Genomic DNA, 25115 nt, shown 5'->3' with positions numbered 1-25115 from the left:
ACACTGCGAAATTAACGCGAATGCATAATCATCTTCCACCGTATTTACTTCGCTCGTTAAAAACGCGTAAACCTCAGCGAACAGTAACCCAGTACCATTCACAGAACACGACTTTAGTATCAGCTTGCAGTCCCGACTTCCTACTCCCTACAATGGTGCAATTAATCATTGTGAACGTAACGGCCTCCGTGGCGCAGTGGTATGCGCGGTGGATTTACAAAACGGAGGTCCTGGGTTCGATCCCCGGCTGGGCCGATTAAGATTTTCTTAATTGGTCCAGGTCTGGCTGGTGGGGTTGCGGTAGTTTATGAAATGTTCCCATGGCTCAGTCATCAGGCGGCGAGTCGGAACACCGTGGGGTTTTAGTCGGTTGAAGTCCGACATAACCTTCTTGCCTCCCCGTGGCGAGAAGGTATCCATGAGGATTTCCCCACGTTAAAAAAAAAAGGTCTGGCTGGTGGGAGGCTTCGGCCGTGGCTAGTTACCACCCTACCGACAAAGACGTACCGCCAAGCGATTTAGCGTTCCAGTACGATGTCGTGTAGAAACCGAAAAGGGGTATGGATTTTCATCCTCCTCCTGACAAGTTAGCCCGCTTCCATCTTAGATTGCATCATCACTTACCATCAGGTGAGATTGTAATCAATGGCTAACTTGTAAAGAATAAAAAAAAATGGCGGTTTGCAGCCCCGACTTCCTACTCCCTACAATGGTGCAATTAATCATTGTGAACGTAAATTTATCGATCGCCCGTGAAATATTCCAGAGCGGTTTTTTATTGACTGCAGAATGCTAACCATCCCACTGGCTGTCTATAAACAATTTTTGCTAACACCGGCGATTTACGATATAAGAAGCCACATACGAAAATTGCACGCTCCGTCGGCCATGTGTGGAGTGATGGTTAGCGATTTCCACAAGCGTTGAGGTGGTGTTTATAGTGATTACCCACTATAATAGAAATTCCTTTAGGTTTTCGCGTAAATAGCTATGAAGGTTACGTGTAAACACAGCTACCTTGTTTGTATTTGAAATCTAAGGTCAAAAAGATCAAACACACCATACACACGTCAGATCAGACATACACTTTTTTATACTAGAGAGAGAGCACTAGCGCACCAAAACTGAGGCGGACAAATGTGCATAATAGGGATGATGACAGTTTTTTAAATTGTATATAAATTAAGAGTATACTAATAGTAAAGCAATTTTGTAAAAGGAACAGGATATCTGCGATCATTACTTTCCGAGCTACAGGGATTTAAAGAGTCAGATTTGCGGCGCTGCCGCGGATCCCTGAAAAACGCTCCATACAAAATGGCTCCAAAAAATGACGTCATAGGCAATGTAATGATCGTTAGATTTGTATGCGCGTTCAAACAAAATTACTAATATCTTTGTTATTTGTGCGTTTATCTTTATAGTTCATATATTAAAAAATGTCACATTTAATGTAAGGAAGCTAAAACTGTATAAATTTTCATCTAATTACGATAAAAATTTTTTAATAGTTTTTGAAATTTTATAATCTCATTTATTTTGCAAATATCCAGACAATCTTTGCTTTTTATGTATAAATTAGTTAACATTGACCCTATTTACCCGAATGTATCATAAAAATCAATAAATTCAAACCTAGTCATCATCCCCATTGTCTTAATCTGTCATCTAGTCGCTTATTAAGCAACGAAAGTTATTTAAACAAATAAGACCTAAATATTGTCTACAATGTCGAGTTGTGTGTTCAGGAAGTGTAAAAACTATATGAAATTCTGAATTCGGATCACGATTTGCGGTGATTTTGTAGGGAAGTATAATATCATTGCACTGCACTATCCATGGTTTAATAAAAAATGGAAACGTCAGTGGAGGTTGCAGCCCCCCTTGCCAAGTGGCACGTCGATTCTCTTTCTACGATCGCTAACGCTTCGAAAACTAGAAAAATATATGGGAATGACAGATCTTGATCACGTGACCTGTCGATAGCATATGTCATTCCCAAACATCTTTCTAGTTTTCGAAGCGTTAGCGATCGTAAAAATAGAATCTTGGCTAGGGGTGCCAGGTACTTATAATAGTTGCATGTTTTGGAGTTTGCTGTAGGTAGGTGGAGTTTGTGTACAAACTAAACAAAGAAAGCGGCAAGAGGCAAACACTTTGTAGGCTCTAAAGCTCAACTTGTCACTTAAAAGTTACAAAGCGATCTTAAATAGATTTCTGGCAATTTAACGTATAATTTTAACTATGTACATACATAGATATGAGTAGTGACTATAATAACCACCTAATAAAATAAACATCAAATCAATTAACAAAATATCATCTACATATTGTGTAAGCACCGGATGTCATTTTACATAGAATCTCATTATCCTATATGTCAACTAGCATACGTCAAAGATAGTGAATTAGCTTGCAGGCCTCCCTTATAATAATAACATAATATTCTATGTTTCTGATTAATAAATCCATAAAATTATAAAATTGCATGAAATCAATCTTTTAATAGCCTAATGTTAAATCAAATCAAAAATCAAAAATCATTTATTTCAAGTATGCTCAGTTTACAAGCTCTTTTGACACGTCAGTTGACTATTTGTAAAGATTCTACCACCGGTTCGGAAGGCAGGTTCTGCTGAGAAGATACCGGCAAGATACTCAACAGTTGCTCTTTTGAAAAAGTCATACAGTATTATAATTTACAATTGATAACAATTACAATTTCTTATAGTTTCCTGTGTGAAGGTGGAAGCTGATCCAATGGCCTCCAAGCGCTTATATATTGTTAGCAATATTGGTATAGATATGGGTACTTACAACTAAATTAAATAATTTTAGAGTGTTAGTTATGATAAAGTATATCTACCATAGATATAGTATTTCATACCAAGCACCTTGAGTGCTTAAGCAAGTGCACCCAGTGCTTCACAAATGGATTGACACTATTTTCCACTTTATAGGAAAAGGGATACGACGTTAACGATCACTAGATGTTAATGCTGACCGATAGCTTAACGTGCTCTCTGAGCCACAGGCAGGGGCGTAGCTCCCGCCGGATCAGCCGTATCATTAATACGGGGCCCCTGGATTACAGGGGCCCCTTACGTGTGAAAGCAAATATTAGTAAAAGTAATCTACATTATTACTAAGTCTGGTAGTGCTTGCTAAAAAAAACAAAAAACTGCAGAAAATACAAAAATATAAAAAGCAATAGATACTTTGTAGTGAAGGAGTTAGAATAAATTAAAAATTAAAAAGATATTTCGCGATTTGCCTCTCGTCTATTGGATCCTTAACTCATTTTTATACAGGGCCCCGCTAAAGCACGCTACGCCACTGGCCACAGAGCAACAGAACTAGCTTTCCAACTCCAGACTTGGAATTTGAGCTGAAAAATTATCAGAAGAAAGAAATGCTCGGTGCCTTAACCAAGAACTCGAACAGCCTCATAGGCTAACTGGACCAACGAGGCAACTTACGTCAATATAATTTTTTTTTTTTTTTTTATTCTTTACAAGTTAGCCCTTAACTCCAATCTCACCTGATTGTAAGTGATGATGTAATCTAAGATGGAAGCGGGCTAACTTGTTAGAAGGACGATGAAAATCCACAACCCTTTCTGTTTCTACACGACAACGTACCGGAACGCTAAATCGCTTGGCGATACCTCGTTGTCGGTAGGGTGGTAACTAACCACGGCAGACCTGGACTAATTAAGAATATCTCAATCGGTCCAGCCGGGGATCGAACCCAGGACCTCCGTCTTGTAAATCCACCGCGCATACCACTGCGCCACGGAGGTCGTCAAAGCTCATATAATTGAAACTTACGTCATTATAATTACAACTTACGTCATTATAATTACAACTTACGTCATTATAATTACAACTTACGTCATTATAATTACAACTTACGTCATTATAATTACAACTTACGTCATTATAATTACACTAAAGTCATAACGCGTCATCGTTTACATCTACTTATCTCGTCGTTACTCTCTGGCGATCGTTAAAACAAATGAGTCGAGAATAGCACCCCATTCCACGAGGACGGGACTTTGAAACTTTTCCATCATTCTATTGTCTTTTAGACTTACCTAAACTGTATAACTAGGTCTGGGGTGGTTTTGTTGATTTTACTCAACGATTTACGGGAAAATAATATTGTTTTCAGCCCTTTACTTTCGGGTTATATTGGCGAGTTTATTTTACAATAAAGTTTTATGATTTTATTGAATGGGTATCGATACTTCCACGTGATTGGCTACGTCATTTGCGGCATCAAAAATACACCTTTTTACACGCTTTATATTAGCTTCACTTGTTTAGTGTACCATTGGATGAAATTGGAGAATGAATGATTTTGTCAGACTCATACTGACTCACAACGGGATTTTTTTTCATACAAAAACTTAACCCAGTCAATGACGCTCGCAAAAGCATCAGGCTCTTCACTGTGGTTGACAGAAAGGTACTATACGAATATAAACAACATATTTGTTGATTAAGGGGGCACCTTTTAACTAGTTATCTGCAGAGGGTGCAAGATATATCACCCAGAAGTACAGATTAAAGATCATAGATCATTGGAACCACCCAACACCTTATCGCTTGGTAATCTCTCGTTGTCCGATTGCGTTGACCTGGACCAAATAAGAGAACCTCAATCGGCCCAGGTGGGGATCGAACCCAGATAGATCGACCTTTTGAGTCAGGTGCTGAGTAGTAGTAAAGTTTTATCTATACTAATATTATAAAGCTGAAGAGTTTGTTTGTTTGTTTGATTGAACGCGCTAATCTCAGGAACTACTGGTCCGATTTGAAAAATTCTTTCAGTGTTAGATAGCCCATTTATCGAGGAAGGCTATAGGCTACATTATCTCCGTATTCCTACGGGAACGAGAACCACGCGGGTGAAACCGCGCGGCGTCAACTAGTATTAGATAAAGCCAGAAATTACATGAAAATAACAAACACACTGAGCGGCTACGAAGTGCTACGAATTTATAATAATTCATACTTTTCACGATTTCCTCATGACAATCACCACCACATTGTCGGCTGGCTTAATCATTCCTGCTTCCAAAACACTCTATGATGTCCTTTAGTCGTTAATATACGGCCTAAATAAGTAAAAGATCATTCCAGTATTAAAGAGCCTAAATAAAATGACTACCATTTTCTTGTATTAAAAGATTTTCACGGAGCATAAAGGTACTGTTACACATGCTCTAAAATAGCATGCTAAAAACGTGCTATTAAGTATGCTCCATATGAGCATGCTTATCATCAGTTTACATTTGCTAGCAATAAGCATGCTATTTTTAAGTATGCTCCTGAATAAGCATGCTCAAAGCAAACATTCCAATTACACATGCTAATTTGCATCTATCGCTCTCTGTCTATAGTATCGTGTTAGACAGGAAGAGATGAAGGTGAAAAGAATAATGCTGAATAATAAATAGCAATGCTGATCGACTAGCATACTCAATAAGCAAACCTGTTCAGACGCGCTAAAAGCACGCCCTATTCCACCCGCGCAGCAAGTAGCATGCTCATAAATCGCACGACTGTTGATTCTTGAGCAAGCTTTAAATAAGCATGCTCATTATTAGCATAGTGCGATACACATGCTAATAAGAGGCAACTGCTTAATAGTAGCATGCTTTCGTGCTTGAAATAGGCATGTGTAACAGTAGCTTTATACTCGTACTTAATCTACAATGTATATGGTTCATTATTCCATGATTTTTTCACTTATTACTAAAAAGGCTCTTAAGTGTTGTGCACAGAGCGTTACTGAGAAGAAAATGTTTTTTTTACCTCTTTGAAGGTCTTCTTTTTTAACGTTTTGTGAAGTACTTTAAAAACAAACACTGATTACCTAGTTGAATTTTCTTGAAAGATGATTGATTTTAAGCGCTTACTTGAACCCAGCGGCGTTAATAACACCTACACAATTCGTAAGCAGCACTTCAGTACAGTGAGACAAAAATATTCTGGAGCAACAAATTTTCATTGAGCGAAGTTTGAAGCCTGTTCCATCAAGATCAACTGTTTTTGCTAGAAATCAACTAGACTCAGCTAGTAGCGACTTTGTGTTTTTTTGGGGCCCCAAATAATTATGTTACGCCAATGATATTTTTCACGTAATATTAGATTGGATTGTGTGAAAGAGGACATGTGTGTAAAAGGAGTGGATAATGAGCTGACGAGTAATAGAGACGAATGGAAAAGATTGACATGTTTTTCCGACCCCACTTAAGTGGGATAAGGGTAAGGAGATGATGATGATTAGATTTAACAGCTATTAACATTTTCCTAAACCTTGCGGTTTTTTTCCATTTTTCAACCTTGAGAAGATTTTTTCCAGATAACGTATTGATGAAAGACTTTAAATGTTTTTGAAATTTTAATTTTACCAATTTTCAGCTTTATGGAAATTAGTGTAACCTCGGATGTTTAAAGTGCATTGCATTGGTATTAGATTGGTACTAGGTCTGCCAATGTAACCAATAACGTAGGTGGTTACCTAACAAGGCGTCGATGATGACGTCATATAGTTAATTTTATAACAGAAGGCCTACTAAACAGAACATTGTCACGCGGTCTAACGCAACTCAATCTAAACATAGGACCGATTTGTTTTGTTTGGACGCATCTTGTACGTCACAAAGCGCATATCGCACGTCGTTAGTACCAGACAACCTATTCTAATTTAACGCACTTTGATTTATTAATAAGACAAATGATTGAATAAGTAGGTTAGACACACACTAAATGTTAGATTAGGCTGTGTTTCCACTGATAATCTAATGTAGGTGAGCGGAAGAGGGCAATTTTGCAGTTACTCGAGCGCGGCAGTTGCACTTTGTTGAATCCCTCCGCCAAGTATGAGTATCTCAATATTGGTGGATACGTATAAAGCAACTAAAAAAAAATAACTTCAAAAATACTCATTCAGCATATCACATACGTATAAAGTGGATTAATTGATAGCTAAAAGGTGTGCATTTCGATATCTGAGCCACAAGCGCGATTAATTTTTTACTTATTTTAAAGGAATTAATCTCAAAAATAATCGCTAATATTTTCAAATAAGCCCAAGTAATCAAAATTGCCTTTAAAGTCTGAAGTTTTTTTACCACCGCTGAAAGCGAAAAACGCATTTCTATTTAAATTTCCTATCATCTAATTTACCAAATGTAATTGGTCCCCCCATGACGCTTTAGTAACTGCAAATTTAGCATCCTGGGCACTATATGTATACTATATGTGATCGATCAGCGAAAAATTTGCCCCTGCACTCAACGAGGCGGGTAGCAGCGACTGGGATTGTATCATTATTTTGTGGTAGAGGAAACATCTCGAACAGGTCCCAAGACTTGTGACCATGGGTGAGGGTTTAAAGGTACTTTTCAGAATGCATTAACACTAGTTTCCACTGCCCGATATGTTCTCCATGCTCACACTAAACAATTTTGATTAATTAGACTACAACACAATATCGCACAAAAACACAAACCTCATGCGGCAACACAAAGAATTTAGTCACAACTTTATGACTATATAGATATTGTGATATTTGTTTATCTATTTTTAGTTCATTACGCTTAGGCAGTCGGGTTTTTTTATATAATAATTTTTTTAAATAAATATATCGGGTAGAAACATCTTGTCTTCGACGTTCTCGTGGACACCAGGCCTAGCCTCTCAGTGTTAAGTATATGTCACTGAACTGTGGCATGCTGCCCGACGCACTTGCCAACACTATGACACCATAACTCAGCCCTGGCGACGGCTGCCAAAGAGATAATGCTAGATATCCGTTGCGGAGCAATAAAAGACCGATGAAAGATATCCTATCCGTTTTAAAGTTAAAGTTATAGCATGAAAAGAACATGCATTTTTAAGGTTCCGTCAACAAGGAACCCTTTATTCTCTACAAGTTAGACCATCTCACCTGATGATAAGTGATGAGGCAATATATGATGGAAGCATGCTAACTCGATAGGAGTAGGATGAAAATTCACACCACATGACATGGTACCGGAACGCTAAATCGCTTGGCGGTACGTCTTTGTCGGTATTTTTTTATTTGATTGTTTATTTGGTTAAATTAATATTATGTACTACACTAGCCTTGTTAAAATTCAAAATTCATTTATTTGAAGTAGGCTCAGTTTACAAGCCTTCAAACACTTTTGATACGTCAGTTGACTATTTGTAAAGATTCTACCACCGGTTCGGAAGGCTGGTTATTACTAGGTAAGTACTTAGGTACACGTATAAAACAATTTTCGTAACACAAAAATATCAAGGACAATAAGCAAAAGCCTAGGCAGGTGTTAGTTACGGTTCTTAGAATAATAAACTAATAAAGCTTTATCTGAAAGCTTTCAAAAATGTGCCTTTTTGTCTAAATTACTTATTACCTTTGAAGACCTTTGTATTCGAGGTGCCGGCGTTCAATTCTAAACAAATGTATTATTTTAATGAGTCATAAAAAGTGTCAGACACGGAATGTTCCGAGGAGCTTTTATGAGAGAAATTTACAGGCGTTTTAAATCGCTTTTGACCTGATTACCCAAATTACCTTTGATATGGAAATTGGGTACCTATTGTGTGATACACTTCGGAATATTTACATCATCATTATACCTTAATTGTTTTTGGTAATTATAATTTAAACATCTGTCCGTTTAATTTTAACATTTTTCGATAAAATGTATCCCAAAAGCACCCACATAAACCTATTGTGATAACGAAATTGGAGTGATAATATCCATTACTAGCTGACGCGGCGTTTTCACCCGCGTGATTCCCGTTCCCGTAGGAGTATGGGGATAATATATAGCCTATAGCTTTCCTCGATAAATGGGCTATCTAACACTGAAAGAATTTTTCAAATCGGACCAGCAGTTCCTGAGACGCGCTAAGCGTTCAAACAAACAAACTTTTCAGCTTTATAATATTAGTATTGATATATATATAGATACCAGTACAGAGGCGTGCACAAGGTTTCTAACGAGGCTATACTCTATACCGTTAAGGAAATCTACTCCTGAAAAATATACTTTTTACCTTTAAAGAGAATGTATAAAAAATAAGAATTCAAAGCAATAATATTATCGAACAATGCTGCGCAGACCTTTCATCTATTATACCTGATAATAATTAGCAACATTTTATTATGAACGATTCAATAATAAAAGAAAAACAAATAATCAAACAATAAAGCTTTTCGTTCTCTAAATATAAATACGCCAGTACCTAAATATAAACACAGAAGCCTAAAGAAAATTTCAAATCAAATTACACAAGTGTTCCTACAGCCTTTTTTACTTACTTATACTTATTAAAAACTTAATTTGTTAACGGTAATTTGTGTTAATTTGAACCATATTTTAACACAGTTAGCATGACATTTGTCCCCATAGCGTATTCGCAAAAGTCGTAAAGCATCAGAAAGTTAAGGAAGATTAATGGATGGAATTAGCGACTCACATCCGGTATCACGCGCTCCCGCAAACCTTCGCATTAATTTGAAGTTTCCTGTTTACGTTCACGTCTGAAGGGTGATGTTTATCGATCTCCGACTTTTAGGATGCTTTTATGTACCTACGTTCTGTTTTATATTCAGGTCGAATCGAAACTGCTGTCTTGCTGTTGCTTGAAAATAAAGCAAGCAAGGCAGCAGTTTTTTTCTCTGACGCTAGTTCAAAATAAAGAGTTGACTGTTGAACCCTGTATCAAAATTAGTTATGGGCCCAATAGACAAGCTGCAAATCCGAAAAAAAATCCCAAAAAGCTCCCAATTAATTCCCTTACTCAAACCCAGTAAGCCGTGATAGCCCAGTGGATATGACCTCTGCCTCCGATTCCGGAAGGTGTGGGTTCGAATCCGGTTGCGGGCATGCACCACCAACTTTTCAGTTGTGTGCATTTTAAGAAATTAGATATCACGTGTCTCAATCGGTGAAGGAAAAACATCGTGAGGAAACCTGCATACCAGAGAATTATCTTAATTCTCTGCGTGTGTGAAGTCTGCCAATCCGCATTGGGCCAGCGTGGTGGACTATTGGCCTAACCCCTCTCATTCTGAGAGGAGACTCGAGCTCAGCAGTGAGCCGAATATGGGTTGATGACGACGACTCAAACCCAAAAAAATATATTACTATAGTATGTTATAACAAATATTTTGGTACTTATTTTGTTTTGTTTTTTCTGGAAGCACCAGACTAATTAGTATTATGGATTACATTTTACTAACTTTTGCTTTCACACCTAAGGGGACCCTGTTAACTTGTTCGGAGGAGGGTGAAAATCTACACCCCTTTCGGTTTCTACACATCGTGCCGGCAAGCTAAATCGCTTATGCGGTACGCCTTTGTCAGCAATTAGCCACGGCCGAAGCCTTCCACCAACCAGACCTGGACCAAATAAGAAAACCTCAATCGGCGCAGCCGGGGATCGAACCTAGGACCTCCGTCTGATAAATCCACCGCGCATATTACTGCGCCACGGAGGCCGTCGAAAATTCCGTGCTGGGAATCAAGCCCAGGACCTCTCTATAGAAAACCACAGCACTACCAACTGCACCAAAGAGGTTGTCAAATGCGTGACTGTCATCGATGGTCTCTTATATTTCGAAGGGCGCGGCAGAGAACATGTCCTACACTGCCTTGCGTCTCTAATCCTGAGGGATGTATTAAGTCCCCAGAAATTTTACCCCTCAGGAATTTTAATGGTTGTGGTCCCTCCATAACGGAACACAGCAATACTGTTTGCCGACAAAAATAAACGAGACGGTTGTATAGTAGGTGCTTCCATGGACGAGGTCGATCACAAACCCTTTGTAAGTAGGTAAGTACCTATTTACCTATAATCCTTATCCTCGTTAAAAACCTTAAGCACGCCACTTGTAGGTAGATACATAGGTAGGTACCTAAATAACAAAGTAGAGTAGGTATTTATCACAACGGTCTACATGGGTTATAGGGTCGTTAATGGCAAGGAAGGCTGCGACCCTTGCCAGCCATTTCTCGTAACACATTGTAGCTACTCAGTGTTTATTAAATTTTTCACGACCACCGTAATGCTGCATTACCACCACACTTCTTTGCTATTTATAAGCTATAAGTTGAAACGAGGCTATACTTTTAAAGTTGAATTGATAATATATCTTAACTATATAGAATTTCTGTTTACAAAATTTACCTATCTACTTACATATCTGTACCTATCTAGGTACTTAGGTACTCGTAACATTAACCAGATCGATAGATGTCGGCGTCGAAATTAGCGATAAGCTACTAAGTTAGTTCCTAAAAATAGCGATAACAGTAGTAGAAATTAACTTACTTCATCTCTCTCTGAAGAAGACGTTCAAAGTAGTGCCGATTGATTGGGAGAGCAGACCCCGTGTATCTACCTAACGAAAATATGTGAGGAGAAAGAAGAAGATACCTGTTCAAAATTCAAGTTGTTCATATTGTAAGTACCAACTACCCAGTAATAAAGTTTACAACTTTATAATATTAGCTCTTAATCTAAGAATATTAGTATCTAACCAGCAGATACTTAATAATGCTGCCTCGTTGGTCCAGTGGCTATAGCTTATGTGGATTCGGATTAGATACAGTGGATACGAATCTGAGATAATGAGTTTTCTTTCTTCTACAAAATTTTCAGTTAAATTCTAAGCCCAAAGTTGGGAAGTTTTATGGTGTTAGGTACACCATAACGTTAGGTGCCTCGGAGAGCACGGACAGACATTAACGAGCTCTAATCCAGCCATGTGGCTCACAACAATTCTCTTTCTTTAAATGAAAATGCTTCGCAAAGTTAAAAAATGTATTGGAATGACATTCTTTATTGACAGGTCACGGGATCAAGTTGTCGATCAGATCTGTATTTCCAAATATATTTTTAGTATTCGGAGTGGTAGCGTTTGTAGAAAGAGAATCGAAATGTCACGTGGCTACCTAAACTGGTCCTGACAGTGATAATTATGACTTGATATATTATCGCTAATGCAATGGGCGATCAACTTTACGCGTCTGAAAGCAGGTGAATGCGTGGCCCATAAACTTTCATAGTGTTTTGCTGCGACCGTTTTATTATGAAATGCGCTGCTCAGTTGGGCGTTATATTGTTGTATCAACGTCGTTACCGCGTCATACTGGAACAATGTGTTTATCACCACTCGTCACCATGCGTCACGTGATTTGTGTCTACATGATGATTATCTACATTCCATGCACTTTGAGGAAACTATACAAAATATTGACCATCAACCAGAGGCGTACCCAGTGCCAGATTAGCTATACAGGGCGGTAGATGTCTTTTGCTACAGGCACCGCGATCGGGAAAATAAATGAACAGCCAACTAAACGAAATATTAACATTCAACCAGTAGCGTACCCAGTGCCGGATTAGCAATGTATGTGACATTTGCTACAGGTACAGGCCTCGCGTCTAAGGGGGCCCTGCGCTCTGGATAATAAATGAACAGCAAACTAAACGAAATATTAACATTCAATCAGCGTACCCAGTGCCGGATTAGCCATAGGGTGGTAGGTGGCATTTGCTACAGGTACAGGCCTCGCGTCTAGAGGGGCCCTGCGCTCGAGAAAATAAATGAACAGCAAACTAAACGAAACGAAATATTGACGATGAAACAGTGGCGTATGCGTACCTACACACACCTTTTACACCAGATGCAGGTATGGGTAGGTACATTACAAAATGGAATTGAAAATTCCTTCTCCAACCCAGTTGGCAGTTCGTAATGAGTCTTCAGGGTAGCATCATTCTATGAAACGCAGTTGCGATTAACATCATAGGATTAGATCAACATTCTTTAATCCATATACTTAGGAGTCGTTACGGTAGACCTTTCCAATGCCAAAAAATAAAGGGTCCCAGGGCGGGAGCAAGTGAAAATTTTCGAGGGTCAAAGAAATTACATAAAAATTGACTGTGCCCTGAATTAAGTCATGTTTTTGTTTTTAAGTATTGAGTAACAACTTCCAAATAGGTACCTACTTCACTGGTAGTTGTAAGTTTAACAGTTAAGTATTTTCAAAAACGGGATTATCTTGTACTCACATATATGTATTCTGTGGATAACTACAGTTTATGTAGTTTTAGATAAGTACTTGAATTTTAACTGAACAGTCAACCTGTTCAGTCTGTGTGTAGTGTCCGTTACTTTTTATTGTACATTTGTTTCTGATGATTTTGATAGCGATTAGATAAAACTGTACAGCGCCTCTAAGATTATTATTTTTCATTGTACAATAAAATAAAACAACATCATTTTAAGTAATTTTATAAATATATATTAGCTGTTTACAATCATTATAATATGATAACAATTGAATATTAAAGCTCGCATTGTAAATACATGAAAAAAAATAACAGAAGCCTACCTACCAGTATAGTGAAATCACATCAATAGGCATTGCCATAACTTTTTTTTAAGATCATAATTTCCATTTCCTTCCAAGTAGTGAACACTGTGTTACAGATCGTTTCACTCTTGAATGTTTGCCGCGATTCACGATAATAGTAAGTATTATGAACGTCATGCAGGCGACTGTCACCGTACCCATGCTATCTGAAAAACACTTCAGGAGTGGGTACGACAGTATAAGGAACGAACCATAACCTCTCCGTGAGTCCGGCCCTTTACCGTTCAGCTTTGGAGATTCTATTTTTATTATATATTTTTAAGTTTGATCTGTACATAAATTGACCGAGTACCATAGGGCGGTCGGGTGGGCTGTGCCCACCCTAGAATGGATCTATCCTAGGATTCTGGGATACTGATATGGATATACTAATAAAAGTCTTGATGTCGGGGGCCAGGCCCACCCTAGGAAATAATCCTAGATATGCCAATGCATATAAATATTACAAATAATCAGAAATTCTCTTTGTATACACACGAATATTATTGTAGTTCCACTATATCACTAATACAAAAGTTTGTACGTAATTCTTTATTATAAACTACTTCTATAAATTGACATAGACAAAGCCTAAGCTTTAAGCTGTAAATGAGGTTCTAGTATCACAAGAATATTATATTCTCTAAACATATTTAAAAAATAATCAAAAACGATTTGATCGATTTCAATATAAAATTAATACTCAACATGATTTTGTTTATATGGTTTGAAAATAATTGTATTTTCTTTATTTACAGGATACATAAAATATTAAAAAAAATGTCTGACTGTCTGTCTCGTTTGTCTGGGCTAATCTCTGGCACGTCTTAAACGATTTTAATGGGACTTTCACTGGAAGATAGAGGAGATTATTGAGCAGCGTTATTAGCTTTCAATAGTATAATGAAGTTGTGAAGTATTACATATTATATGTATACATAACGAAAATAGTGAAGTGGTAATTAACTTATTACGCGTTGTTTTATTAAATAACCTGCATCTCTTTATTAGGCTGTGTGTGTTTATTTTATTATAATCTCACTATTAGTAACTAGTGTGCGGTGCGTAGATAGAAAAGTCAATAGACAAATACATTGTACATTCCACAAAAAAAAACACATCTGCGTATTCTGCGGATTTTGTAAAAAAAGTCACAAAGTGATTAGACATTTGGTGTAATGGCTCAGGCCGTGTTTACAAAAAATATTTTATACTATCAGATATGCCACTAATTAAATATACATAAATAATACAATGTAAGTAAACACAAAAGTGTACATGTGTGCGCTCAGTGGCATAGCTGAATTTGGGTCACTTATCGCGATGATTACACACACACATACATGACACGTAACATATCTATAGTAGATTTTTTTTTGTTTACAGACACTACAATGGTACAAACAAGATTAAAAATGTATCATGAACTCGAAATTACAATCTCCAGTTTTTGCAAATTATAAGAAACGCAGCTAGAAATATACAAAATGATTCAGTGTAGTGTTTCGAAATGTTAAAATTGCAAATAAGTCTGTTTTCCAGTATCTAGGTAAACTTTTATGTATATTCATAGTATTTATATGTATTGTATAATGTTTTTTCGTCAGCTAGTTAGTACCCATAACACACGCTTACTTTAATACTAGATAGTGGTGTGTGATGTATAGTGCAAACATATCTAGTATTTTTTCATTTTGACTTAAATGTCACGTTAATCATTTGTCTATTGACTTCTCTGTCTACTGATCAGTGTATAATATCAACTAAGTAAAGTCCGGTCGCTCAGAGATTGCATTTCTGACACCTGTCAATGTCACCTTTTTATATATTTTTGTTAATTAATTAATACATTTATTGTAAGTTGGCAATTGAATTTAACATTAAATTTTTAATGTTATTACTCCTTAAAAGGTTAATAAAATATATTTAAATATCTCATTGACATTGACAGTTATCTGACACGCAATCTCTGAGCGGCCGGACATTACAATGAAATTGGGTGCTGAATAAACTCCTAGTTGCCAGTGAACTAATCAATGCTACATATGTCAGTGAAGTTACAATTGTGTATAGTGTTGTGAAATTGTTTCTCGAGGTCGGCCATTGGACACAGCTCAGTGTCACACATCGGCAGTTTGACAATTTTCTCCTGGTGCAGCGTCAATATCTTGTCTCCGTCATTACATCTGCAATCAAAAATGGTAATTTATTTATTTCCGGCCATTGACCTCTTAAAGAACGCACAATCATGTAGAAAATGTCACTTAAAAACTGACGAAACATCTAATTCTTAGTTATCTGTAAGCCCCTTAAACGGTCTTCAAGTATTACGCTATTGGTATAGTCGGATGCAAACTTTGTGACGTCTCAGGAATTGATAATAGAGTAGTTGACTCATATCAAATTTAATAAAAACAATATTAATTTCGAATAGTACATGGAATAAGGGTCCGACATATATCGATATTAGTTAATAAAAGTTAAGGATTTTTTATAAAACTCAATTTATCATGTATAAAATATACATAAACTATAATATACAAATATAGATATATAATAAACAAATTTATAATATTAATAATAGACTATATAATAAACAAATTTTCCAAACGTCAAAAACATTGTCGTCCATTTTGTGACGTCACAAAGTTACTTGCTGTACTAAACGTCAAACTAAATCTTGACTAATATTTATGTCAAACGCTCCGTTTGTAAGGGATTTGTTAACGTCACGTCATGAAGCAGTTGAAATATACATCATGGCCGATAGGCATTTTGGCTCATATTGTAAAAAAAACATATATATATGTTCTTTTGTATTCCTGACAGCAGGTCTGGCTGGTGGGAGGCTTCGGCCGTGGCTAGTTACCATCCTACCGGCAAAGACGTACCGCCAATACCGATGTCGTGTAGAAACCGAAAGGAGTGTGGATTTTCATCCTCCTTTTAAAAAGTTGGCCCGCTTCCATCTTAGACAGCATCATCACTTACCATCAGGTGAGATTGTAGTCAAGGGCTAACTTGTAAAAGAAAAAAAAAACATTAAAATGATCATACTTAAACAGCACGAAAGCTATGTTGGACGCGAAGCAGTCAATGTCCGACGTCCTCCAAGGCCTGCCCTCGTCCACCGCGTCGGCCAGCAGAGGGCACTGCGGCTTGTACAGCTGCAGGTGGGTGAGCAGCTTTAGTATTGTGCCCGAGTGCGCGAACAGGAATGTTGCGCTTGGACCATTGCTACTGAAACCAAACATTTTATAATAGAGACTAGCAGACGCCCGCAACTTCGTCCACCTTTAGACATCTTTAATCCCTTACAGTAGTATCGCTGTAACATACATACTCTTTCAAATAAATAAAGAATTTTCAAAATTGATTAGAAATGACGAAGTTATGATAACAAACGCCTAAAAAAACATACGTGTCGAATTAAGAACCTCCTCCTTTTTCCTGAGTCGCATAGTAAACAACAGTTATTTCAACAAATAATACCTAAATCTATATTTATATATAAATGAATCTGTATATGCCTTGGTCACGCCATCACGCGTGAACGGCTGGTGTTTGTTATTGTCAGGAGAAGGTTCTTATGGCAGAAAAAGTTATAAAATTGGGGTAGTAGTAGTAGTGGGGTAGTATGGGTAGGGTAGGCTAGGGTGGGTAGTGTAGGGTAGGGGTAGGGGTAGTGTTAGCGGTAGGGTAGCATATACGCGCGTAAAAAACTTCAAAATTCAATTCTTACCTCATAGTGTGGAACATATTCTTCATGATCATACACGCTGCGCGTTGTGTGTAGCCGTAACCGTCGACCCAATACTTCTTTAGATCCTCAAAGTATTCTAGTACCTGAAAATGTACATCAATCATCATCATCATCACCATTAAAATCCATATTCGCCTCACTGTTGAGGATGAGTCTCCTCTCAGAACGTGAGAGGTAAGACTAACAATCCACCTCGCTGGCACATTGCGGATTGGCAGACTTCACTTCAGACACATAAAGAAAAACATCGTGAAGAATAATGATGTTAACTATGTGAAGAATAACGGAGCAGTAACAACACCAACTTCTCAACTATACAGGCTAAGAATTTATACTGACAATTCTTGGAATAAAGAAAATCTCAATAACTTTTGGGTTACCTATAGAGATTTTCTCAACAAGTAAGGATATAATAAATGTAATTCAGAGGATACTTTATGTCGCGAAAATAAAATCAGCTGGGGTTGAAAGTTTGTAAGTAAAGTCCTTCATTTTTCAAGTTACATTTGTAAAAATTGGTGTGTGTACTACGTTAATATAAATGATTACTGACTGTCTATAACATATAAAACATGCAAAATATTAATCGAAGGGGGTGAAATGGGGGTTCAAAGTTTACATAGAGTTTTACGCGGACGAAGTCGCTGGCGTCCGATATAGTTTAAAAATATTATGCTAGACTAACCTTAATAGTCTTCTCGTCGAAACCGAAACACCAGGGCGACTTCATATATTTGTGCCACGATGTCTCATATCCACACACTCTGTACATTAATACAACTTGATCTGAAAAACATAATAGATACAGTGGAATAAAGAATCCGAAGTTTTTGTCAATGTATGAGCTATTTATTTTAAAATACTTTGATATTTATAGTTTCACAGACAAGCACACCTGTTACTAAAATTACAAGCACGGCCTGACATTCTTCATAAACCAAAGCAATCTACTTGGAAGCAAAGAAATTGAGCCACCTGAGTAATATTAAATTGAAACATACACTGTTAGTAAAATTATTTAATACTGTTTAAAAATAGATAACTTGGAATCAAAACTCTAAGACAGGTTAATAATAAATCTAAAAGAATCTTGGTTCAGAAACTTTCAATAACAATAACATTATCTTGGAATTTAAACTATCGTGAGTGTTATTCATATTAATTTATTATACTAAAACTGCTAAAACTCACGTGATACAACTTCAAGTATATCCGACTAATACGGGGCCCTTAGTCATGAGTGGTTCTTGCAACGCGGCACCATTCAAACTGCGAAGCGGCGGCGCAGCCGCTCACATCGCGCGTTGGGAGAGCTGGGAGGTGGAAGTGAAGTATGGGTTCGAAACTAGTCGGGCATACTCCGACGTTGTATCACGTGAGTTTTAGCCGTTTTTGTATAATTTAATAACATTATCTATTTTAAAGACTACCAACAGTCCTCTCCTATAAGGAGATCAGCCCTGTTCTGAGAATTTTGAGCTAAGAAACTGAAAATTTCTTAGAAGTAACAAAAGTTCGGAATCCTTGTAATTAATAGCCACATACCGCTGGACTCTAATTCTATAATGTAATATTGGTGAAATAGAAAATGCAGGTGGGTCAATTTCTTTGCTCAAAAGTGTATACCAGCGAAGCATGTTAACTACTACAAATCCACAAACCCAAGGTCAAAGTTTTGTCAAGCCCCAGTTTTTTGGTCACAGCCAGAAGAGTGTCATTCATAACTTTGCTCTGGCCAAACAAAGTTACCTCCTTATATGTGTCTGGGTTTTTCTTGACTTGCTTTTGCCACTTTGCACAGTGTTTGTAGAACTGAAAAGCCCACCTAATGTTATTTATAACAAAAATTAGTTTTTTTCTTAATTTTATTTGACTGCTGGAACCATGCATTTCTCGAATTAAAATGTAGCTTATGGTCTGCTCCCTGTCCAATTTGCATATTTAACAAAATTCGTCAAAATACGTTCAGTGCTTTAACCATAAAAAGATAGCAGACAGACAGACTTACAGACTTTTTTTCGCGTTAATAATGGATTAAATTATGTCTATATTTTTTAATACACCAAATGCTTTACTATTCAACTTGTGTTTTAGATAAAACATGCTTGTTTTAAAAGTTTAGATTAAATAATAATGTTTTTGTTTTAAACAGTATTTGTGTAAAATTATAGATGTCATTCCCAGATGTCACAGACTATAATTTGATTGAAATAAATTAAATATGGACGTTTAACAATAGTTATAGTCAGACAATTTTAACTACTTTTGGGTAATAATTCAATACCATAAATAAAATTAATACATGCTTTAAAAAACGCATTCAGTCCCAAATTACCACATTTCATAGCAATCGTAAAATGCATCACATAATAAAAAGTTAAATTAATTTCATTTAATTAGGTAATAAATTAAGTTTTATTAATGTCCTTACTCTCAATGTGGTGTCAACTTCCAGAGCTGGTTCAAATTGTATGTGCTGGAATTTGTTACTGTCAAATAAACCGATTGTAAAGTATCTTGCACTTTGTTGAGCCCTTTGTGTTGCTGTGTATCGGAACTGGAAAAAGCATTATAATAATAATAATAATAATAATAATAATAATAATAATAATAATAATAAAGCCTTTATTAACAATCTTACAATTTACATTTCATCTTAATCTAACACGTAAAATATATAAACAGGTTTATGTAAATTAATGCATATTTTGTTTTTTTTTTTTTTTTAGACACCGGTTTTTGGATGGTCTTGCTTTTCAGCATAGGCCTCCCCAAGTATTCTCCACAAATATCTGTCCTGTGCTTTCCGCGGCAAAGTTATTCCTGCTATCTTTTTGATGTCGTCTTCCCAAAAAAATCGGAAAAAGCATTACCTTTATTATATTAACAGACTAGCTGACGCCGCGCGGTTTCACCCGCGTAGTTCCCGTTCCCGTAGGGATACGGGGATAATATATAGCCTATAGCCTTCCTCGATAAATGGACTATCTAACACTGAAATAATTTTTCAAATCAGATCAGTAGTTCCTGAGATTAGCGCGTTCAAGCAAACAAACAAAAAAACAAACTCTTGAGCTTTATATGTTAAATATTGAGTATTGAGTATTCTTCAATATTAAATATCACCAAATTGTTTTGTATTGTCAACAATTTACAATTCTATGTTAATTTTCATTTTGTCCGTGTGAAATTAAATTTATAACAAATCCCTCGGAAACCATGGATTTTTGATTGACCCCTCTCATTCTGAGAGGAGACTCGAGCTCAGCAGTGAGCCGTATATGGGTTGATAAGGAGGACAGGTTCAACTTATTTTTGTACTAGCAGACGCCGGGCGGTTTCACCCCCGTGGTTCCCGTTCCCGTAGGATTACACAGATAAAATATAGCCTATAGCACTCGGGAATAGTGTAACATTTAGTTGGACGATTTAGTTGAAGATGTTAGGGCTGTCATATATTGCTATACCTGTTATGTTAGTAGTACTCTTAGATTTAGTGGGCCAACTAAGAATTATAAGTGAGCGGGAGCTCTTATTAAATGCTGTATACTTCTGTAAATTGCTGGACACACATTGTTTACTTTTTATTGATATGTCCTTTGTACCAGCTGGTAGCTGTAAGTGATTCAATAAATAAATAAAAAAAAATGCAGGTTGGAGTGCTGCTCTCTTACTTTGCACTAAATAGCACCCAGATAAATATAAACAGATCTGTGTAGCAGGTATTTGGTAAAAGAAACATATTATGGTCAAAAAAAATATATAACCTTACCAAAAAGGTCTCATTGTTGTACTTCTTTTTAATAGCATTTGGGAATCTCTTTTGCATGCGCTCAGCGAGCAGTATCATTTCATCTTGTCCCTCAATAGTGAGATATCTTTCCTTTGCCAGTGGAGTGTTGTTGTTCCAATTTTCAAACCAATCCAATTGTTCCTTACTCAGTGGTCCTTGAATGTAAAAAGAATAATTGATGTATTACATGCAACTAGCGTAGCTAGCAGATGCCTGCAACTTCATCTGCCCTTAGACCTCCTTAATCCGGCCGCATCGCAAAATCCTTTTTAAGCGGACTATAAGCTACCTTGAAATTTGGCAGGGAAATTTCAAGTTTGTATGTCAAACAGTTTTTCCCAAATTCCATGGGGACCATGAATGAAATGCCTATGTGTTAATTCAGAGTGCATGGTACATTATCTTGTTGACTCAGTTAGTACCAGTCAGTTAGAATTAAAAATTTTCGTAAATAAAAAGTTGATTGTGTTATCGAGATGAACCTTTTTGTTTTTTTTTATTTTTTACAAGTTAGCCCTTGACTACAATCTCACCTGATGATAAGTGATGATGCAGTCTAAGATGGAAGCGGGCTAACTTGTTAGGAGGAGGATGAAAATCCACACCCCTTTCGGTTTCTACACGGCATCGTACAGGAACGCTAAATCGCTTGGCGGTACGTCTTTTCCGGTAGGGTAGTAACTAGCCACGGCTGAAGCCTCCCACCAGCCCGAAAGCCACCACCAGCCACCTACTCACGAAAAATTAACTTGATAGTAATCAGTTGTAAAAAATATTCTACAGATCCCTGACTATTAATAAATACTTACCTTTTCCATTTTGATTTTTTAATAAAATGTCTATTTTCAACTGTTTCAATATAGTATTCATGCCCACTATATCTTTGTCATTTGGCAATCTGGTGCCATGTCTGAGCACCATCCAAATTTTGTCATCCTTGCAATCTATAAAAAGAGTATTTTACAATTAATTAATTAAACATAATTATTAGCTTTTCAAAATTTAATATTATTTTCATAGTAAATATGTAGGTGATGTGAATGTAGCATAAATTATTATATTATTATTTCATTTACATAGTATAAAACGCTCCTGCTGCTGTTTTTACACTTAGATCTTTTAAACCATACAACAGATTTCAATGCCATTTTTATCATCAGATAGAGTATTATAACTAATCAAAAAATGTATAATAAGGAAAATAAATGCTTATAAACTATTTAACATTATTTTCCATGTGGACAAATTATTTAATATTTAAAACTCTAGCTGAAAATCTCTAGTCTGAGATCACCAAGCTCAGACCGGTTTTTCTTGTTATCACCATCTCACAAGTTTAGTATCAACCAGAATGTTTTAACATAACCAGTCACTTTAATCAAAATAAATTACAAATTCATGCTTAGGCAATAAAGATTCTAGACCTAACCAGTTAACCAGCATCTCGCAAATTTTTGGATCATTACAAAACAGTTTAGATGCCGAAAACGAAGGTTATTATGAAGACTTCAAGATACTCAGATTCGTTATTAACCAAGTGTGTATAAGCATGTTACTATAATGGAACTTGAGAGGTATATATAAGTAGGTTATTATAAATAAGGCTACTTACTTTGAAAACATATCTTATTGTCGTCTTTGTTATATTTAAATCTGTAAGGGGTGCGAGTTCCTAGGTGATTTCGTATATCATCCGATTTTAGAGCGCTCGCGGTTAAATTGTAACAGAATAGTACGATAAGACTTAAACTTATAACGAAAATGATATCATGGCACTGTTTCATTTTTCACAAAGAATTTAATATTGTTTTTGCTTTTTGTTTGTGTTCGATTTGAAAATTGAAATTTTGCACAAAAAATAAAAATGCGATAATGACAATTGTTATGACACTGACAGTTGGCAAAAGCAAAAGGCAAGGCACACGCACAGCATATGTATGTTATTATTACCTGTGGGCACAGCACAGATTAATACGAATACTAAATTGTACTCTATGGTTTGATACGTTTTTTAAAAACTGGTTCTAAGGCACTGAGCTCTAGCCTTTTAGAACGTATTGACTTGACACATTTTGTCATTTGAAACTCAAAATGGTTAGAACTTAGATCCGTAAAGCTAGTGTAGTTTAACAAAAAACAAAACTTGTGTCCATGAATAATTTTTTAATTTTTTATTTTCTCTGTGGTTTTTAAATTTGATTTTGAATTTTGAGGTTAGCTAAACTTTTTGTGACTTCATTACAATTTAATTTTTTTACTTAGAATTTTATTTTGTTTATGAGATAAATGTGTTTTTAGAAAACGAAGACACTAAACTATTATCAAGTGAACTACTGAAAATGGCGACAGCATACGGAATACATTTAGGCAATAGTTCCGGATGTTTAGCGGTATTTGCCAATGGTGCTGCATCGGTTTTGGCTAATGATGCAGGAGACAGAGTGACACCAGCTATTGTTGCATTAAACGGCGTCGAATGGGAAATTGGTCTCCCAGCTAAGTCAGGACAAGCTTCCTCGAAGTCAATAATAAAACATAACAAACGTCTCATGAACAATGACTTCAACGAAGATGATCTCACCTATGTCGAAAGTTCGTCGTCGTGTCGGATCCAAAATGACGACAAACTGGTGTATGAATTTGAAACATCTGAAACAAAGCTTTATTCTAATCCTGATAATATCGCAACAAAGATTTATGCAAAGTTATACACCATAGCAAGTCATTCTGTGCAAAACGAAGGAGATTTAAAACTGGTTCTAGCTGCACCATTAAATTGGTCCAGTACTAGTAGAGAAAGGTTAGTTAAATGTGCCGAGCTAGCTGGATTTGATGTTTTACAAGTCATCAGTGAGCCAGCAGCTGCATTACTAGCATATAATATAGAAGAATCATCTGAGGATCTTAATGTTCTTGTATTTAGACTTGGAGGTTCAACATGTGCTGCATCAGTTGTCAAAGTGTCAAGTGGTTTCATGTCAGTAGAGAAGAATATTTTCAGAGCCGATCTTGGTGGACAATGCCTCACTAAAGACCTCGCTGACTATATAGCTCAAGAGTTCAGACAAAGGTGGAAGTTAGACCCACATGAAAGCCGTAGAGCCATGGCAAAGTTGTTACAGCATGCTGATAACTGTAAACATGTGCTGTCAACTTTAAGTTCCGCTCATGTGTTTATAGAGTCCCTTTTAGATGGTGTAGATTGGAGTCAAAATGTAACCAGAGCAAGGTTCGAAAACATTATATCATCAAAGATTTCTGCGTACATAGAACCAGCTAAAAAAGTAATTGAGAGTTTTGATGGGAAAATAACAAAAATTGTTCTCTGTGGAGGCAGTATGAAGATACCTAAATTGCAATCAGCTATAGCAAGTTTGTTACCGGAAGCTGAAGTGCTTTCCGGCATTAATCCAGATGAAGTTATTGCTGTAGGTTGTGCTAAGCAAGCAGGAATGATATTGGACTTGCCCGAGTTATCCTTAACTGATACAAGTACTGAAATTGAATTTCTGGGCAAAGATATTTACTTGAAATATTTGGACCAAACAGTGAAATTGTTTAAAGAAGGGACACCTCAATTTGCTCAAAATGTTTGTAATATAGATGTGGAAAAGGATGCAAAAGATGTCAGTTTTACGCTTCATGATGATCCGGACAATGACAAGTTTGCTGAAGAGGTTTTCAATGTTGAAAGTTTAACTAAACCCTTTAAATTAAAAGCTACATTACAGCCAACAAACATCCTGCTCCAAGTTGAATAATTTTATAAATTGTTGATTCCTACCTAATATAAAATAAATAAGTTTGTATATTATATGCATTTATTTTAAACAATCATTTATTCATAATGACACTCAAACCAAATAACTAGATAATTCATATTGATGACCTAGTGAACATCCTGGTAATCCTCAAATAATAGTGAAATAATATCAATAAATTCTATTTTTATTTAATTTTTTGTTTGTTTCTATGAGTTTTGTCCTAGAAGAACTAAATAGATTTGTGCAACATTATTCAATGTTGATGCACAAGGTGGATATTTTGAACATACTGCACTGTAGAGTAGTGTAGTAGGTACTATGTAATTAATTATTTAA

At 36.3% G+C, this 25115-nt stretch overlaps 2 protein-coding genes across 3 annotated transcripts; one reads left to right on the top strand and one right to left on the bottom strand.

Annotated features, from left to right (window-relative positions):
• Positions 1–13325: 13325 nt before the first annotated feature.
• Positions 13326–22920, bottom strand: LOC112043741 (multiple inositol polyphosphate phosphatase 1). Of its 2 annotated transcripts, none has more exons than XM_024079292.2 (9): positions 22628–22920; positions 21825–21959; positions 20995–21170; positions 19654–19779; positions 18884–19034; positions 17908–18008; positions 17202–17305; positions 16517–16696; positions 13326–15645 (listed from the first exon to the last, which is right to left on the bottom strand). In XM_024079292.2, exons 1-9 carry the CDS (start codon positions 22797–22799, stop codon positions 15489–15491), a joined length of 1302 nt encoding a protein of 433 aa, XP_023935060.1. In that variant the 5' UTR covers positions 22800–22920; the 3' UTR covers positions 13326–15488. The 2 variants fall into 2 exon arrangements, with proteins under 2 accessions (XP_023935060.1, XP_023935059.1); XM_024079291.2 differs by having other exon boundaries at positions 16517–16699; positions 22628–22919.
• A 269-nt stretch (positions 22921–23189) lies between these two features.
• LOC112043726 (heat shock 70 kDa protein 14) lies at positions 23190–24829 on the top strand. Its single transcript, XM_052881612.1, has one exon. The coding sequence runs from the start codon at positions 23355–23357 to the stop codon at positions 24774–24776; it is 1422 nt and encodes a 473-aa protein (XP_052737572.1). The 5' UTR covers positions 23190–23354; the 3' UTR covers positions 24777–24829.
• Positions 24830–25115: the final 286 nt, after the last annotated feature.

Source organism: Bicyclus anynana, chromosome 5 (genome assembly GCF_947172395.1).
Source record: "Bicyclus anynana chromosome 5, ilBicAnyn1.1, whole genome shotgun sequence".
Classification (NCBI taxonomy): Eukaryota; Metazoa; Arthropoda; class Insecta; order Lepidoptera; family Nymphalidae; genus Bicyclus; species Bicyclus anynana.
Note: the sequence above shows the minus strand (reverse complement) of the source record. Positions and strands in the feature narration are given on the sequence as shown.

Excerpts from the sequence above, each read along its gene's own strand:
- LOC112043741 (XM_024079291.2), bottom strand. The coding sequence starts at position 22,799 with ATGAAACAGTGCCATGATATCATTTTCGTTATAAGTTTAAGTCTTATC. Across the intron at positions 21,960-22,627 it reads CAATAAGATATGTTTTCAAA|ATTGCAAGGATGACAAAATT; the intron begins GTAAGTAGCCTT and ends CTCTTTTTATAG. Across the intron at positions 19,035-19,653 it reads AAGTTGACACCACATTGAGA|TTCTACAAACACTGTGCAAA; the intron begins GTAAGGACATTA and ends TGGGCTTTTCAG.
- LOC112043726 (XM_052881612.1), top strand. The coding sequence starts at position 23,355 with ATGGCGACAGCATACGGAATACATTTAGGCAATAGTTCCGGATGTTTA.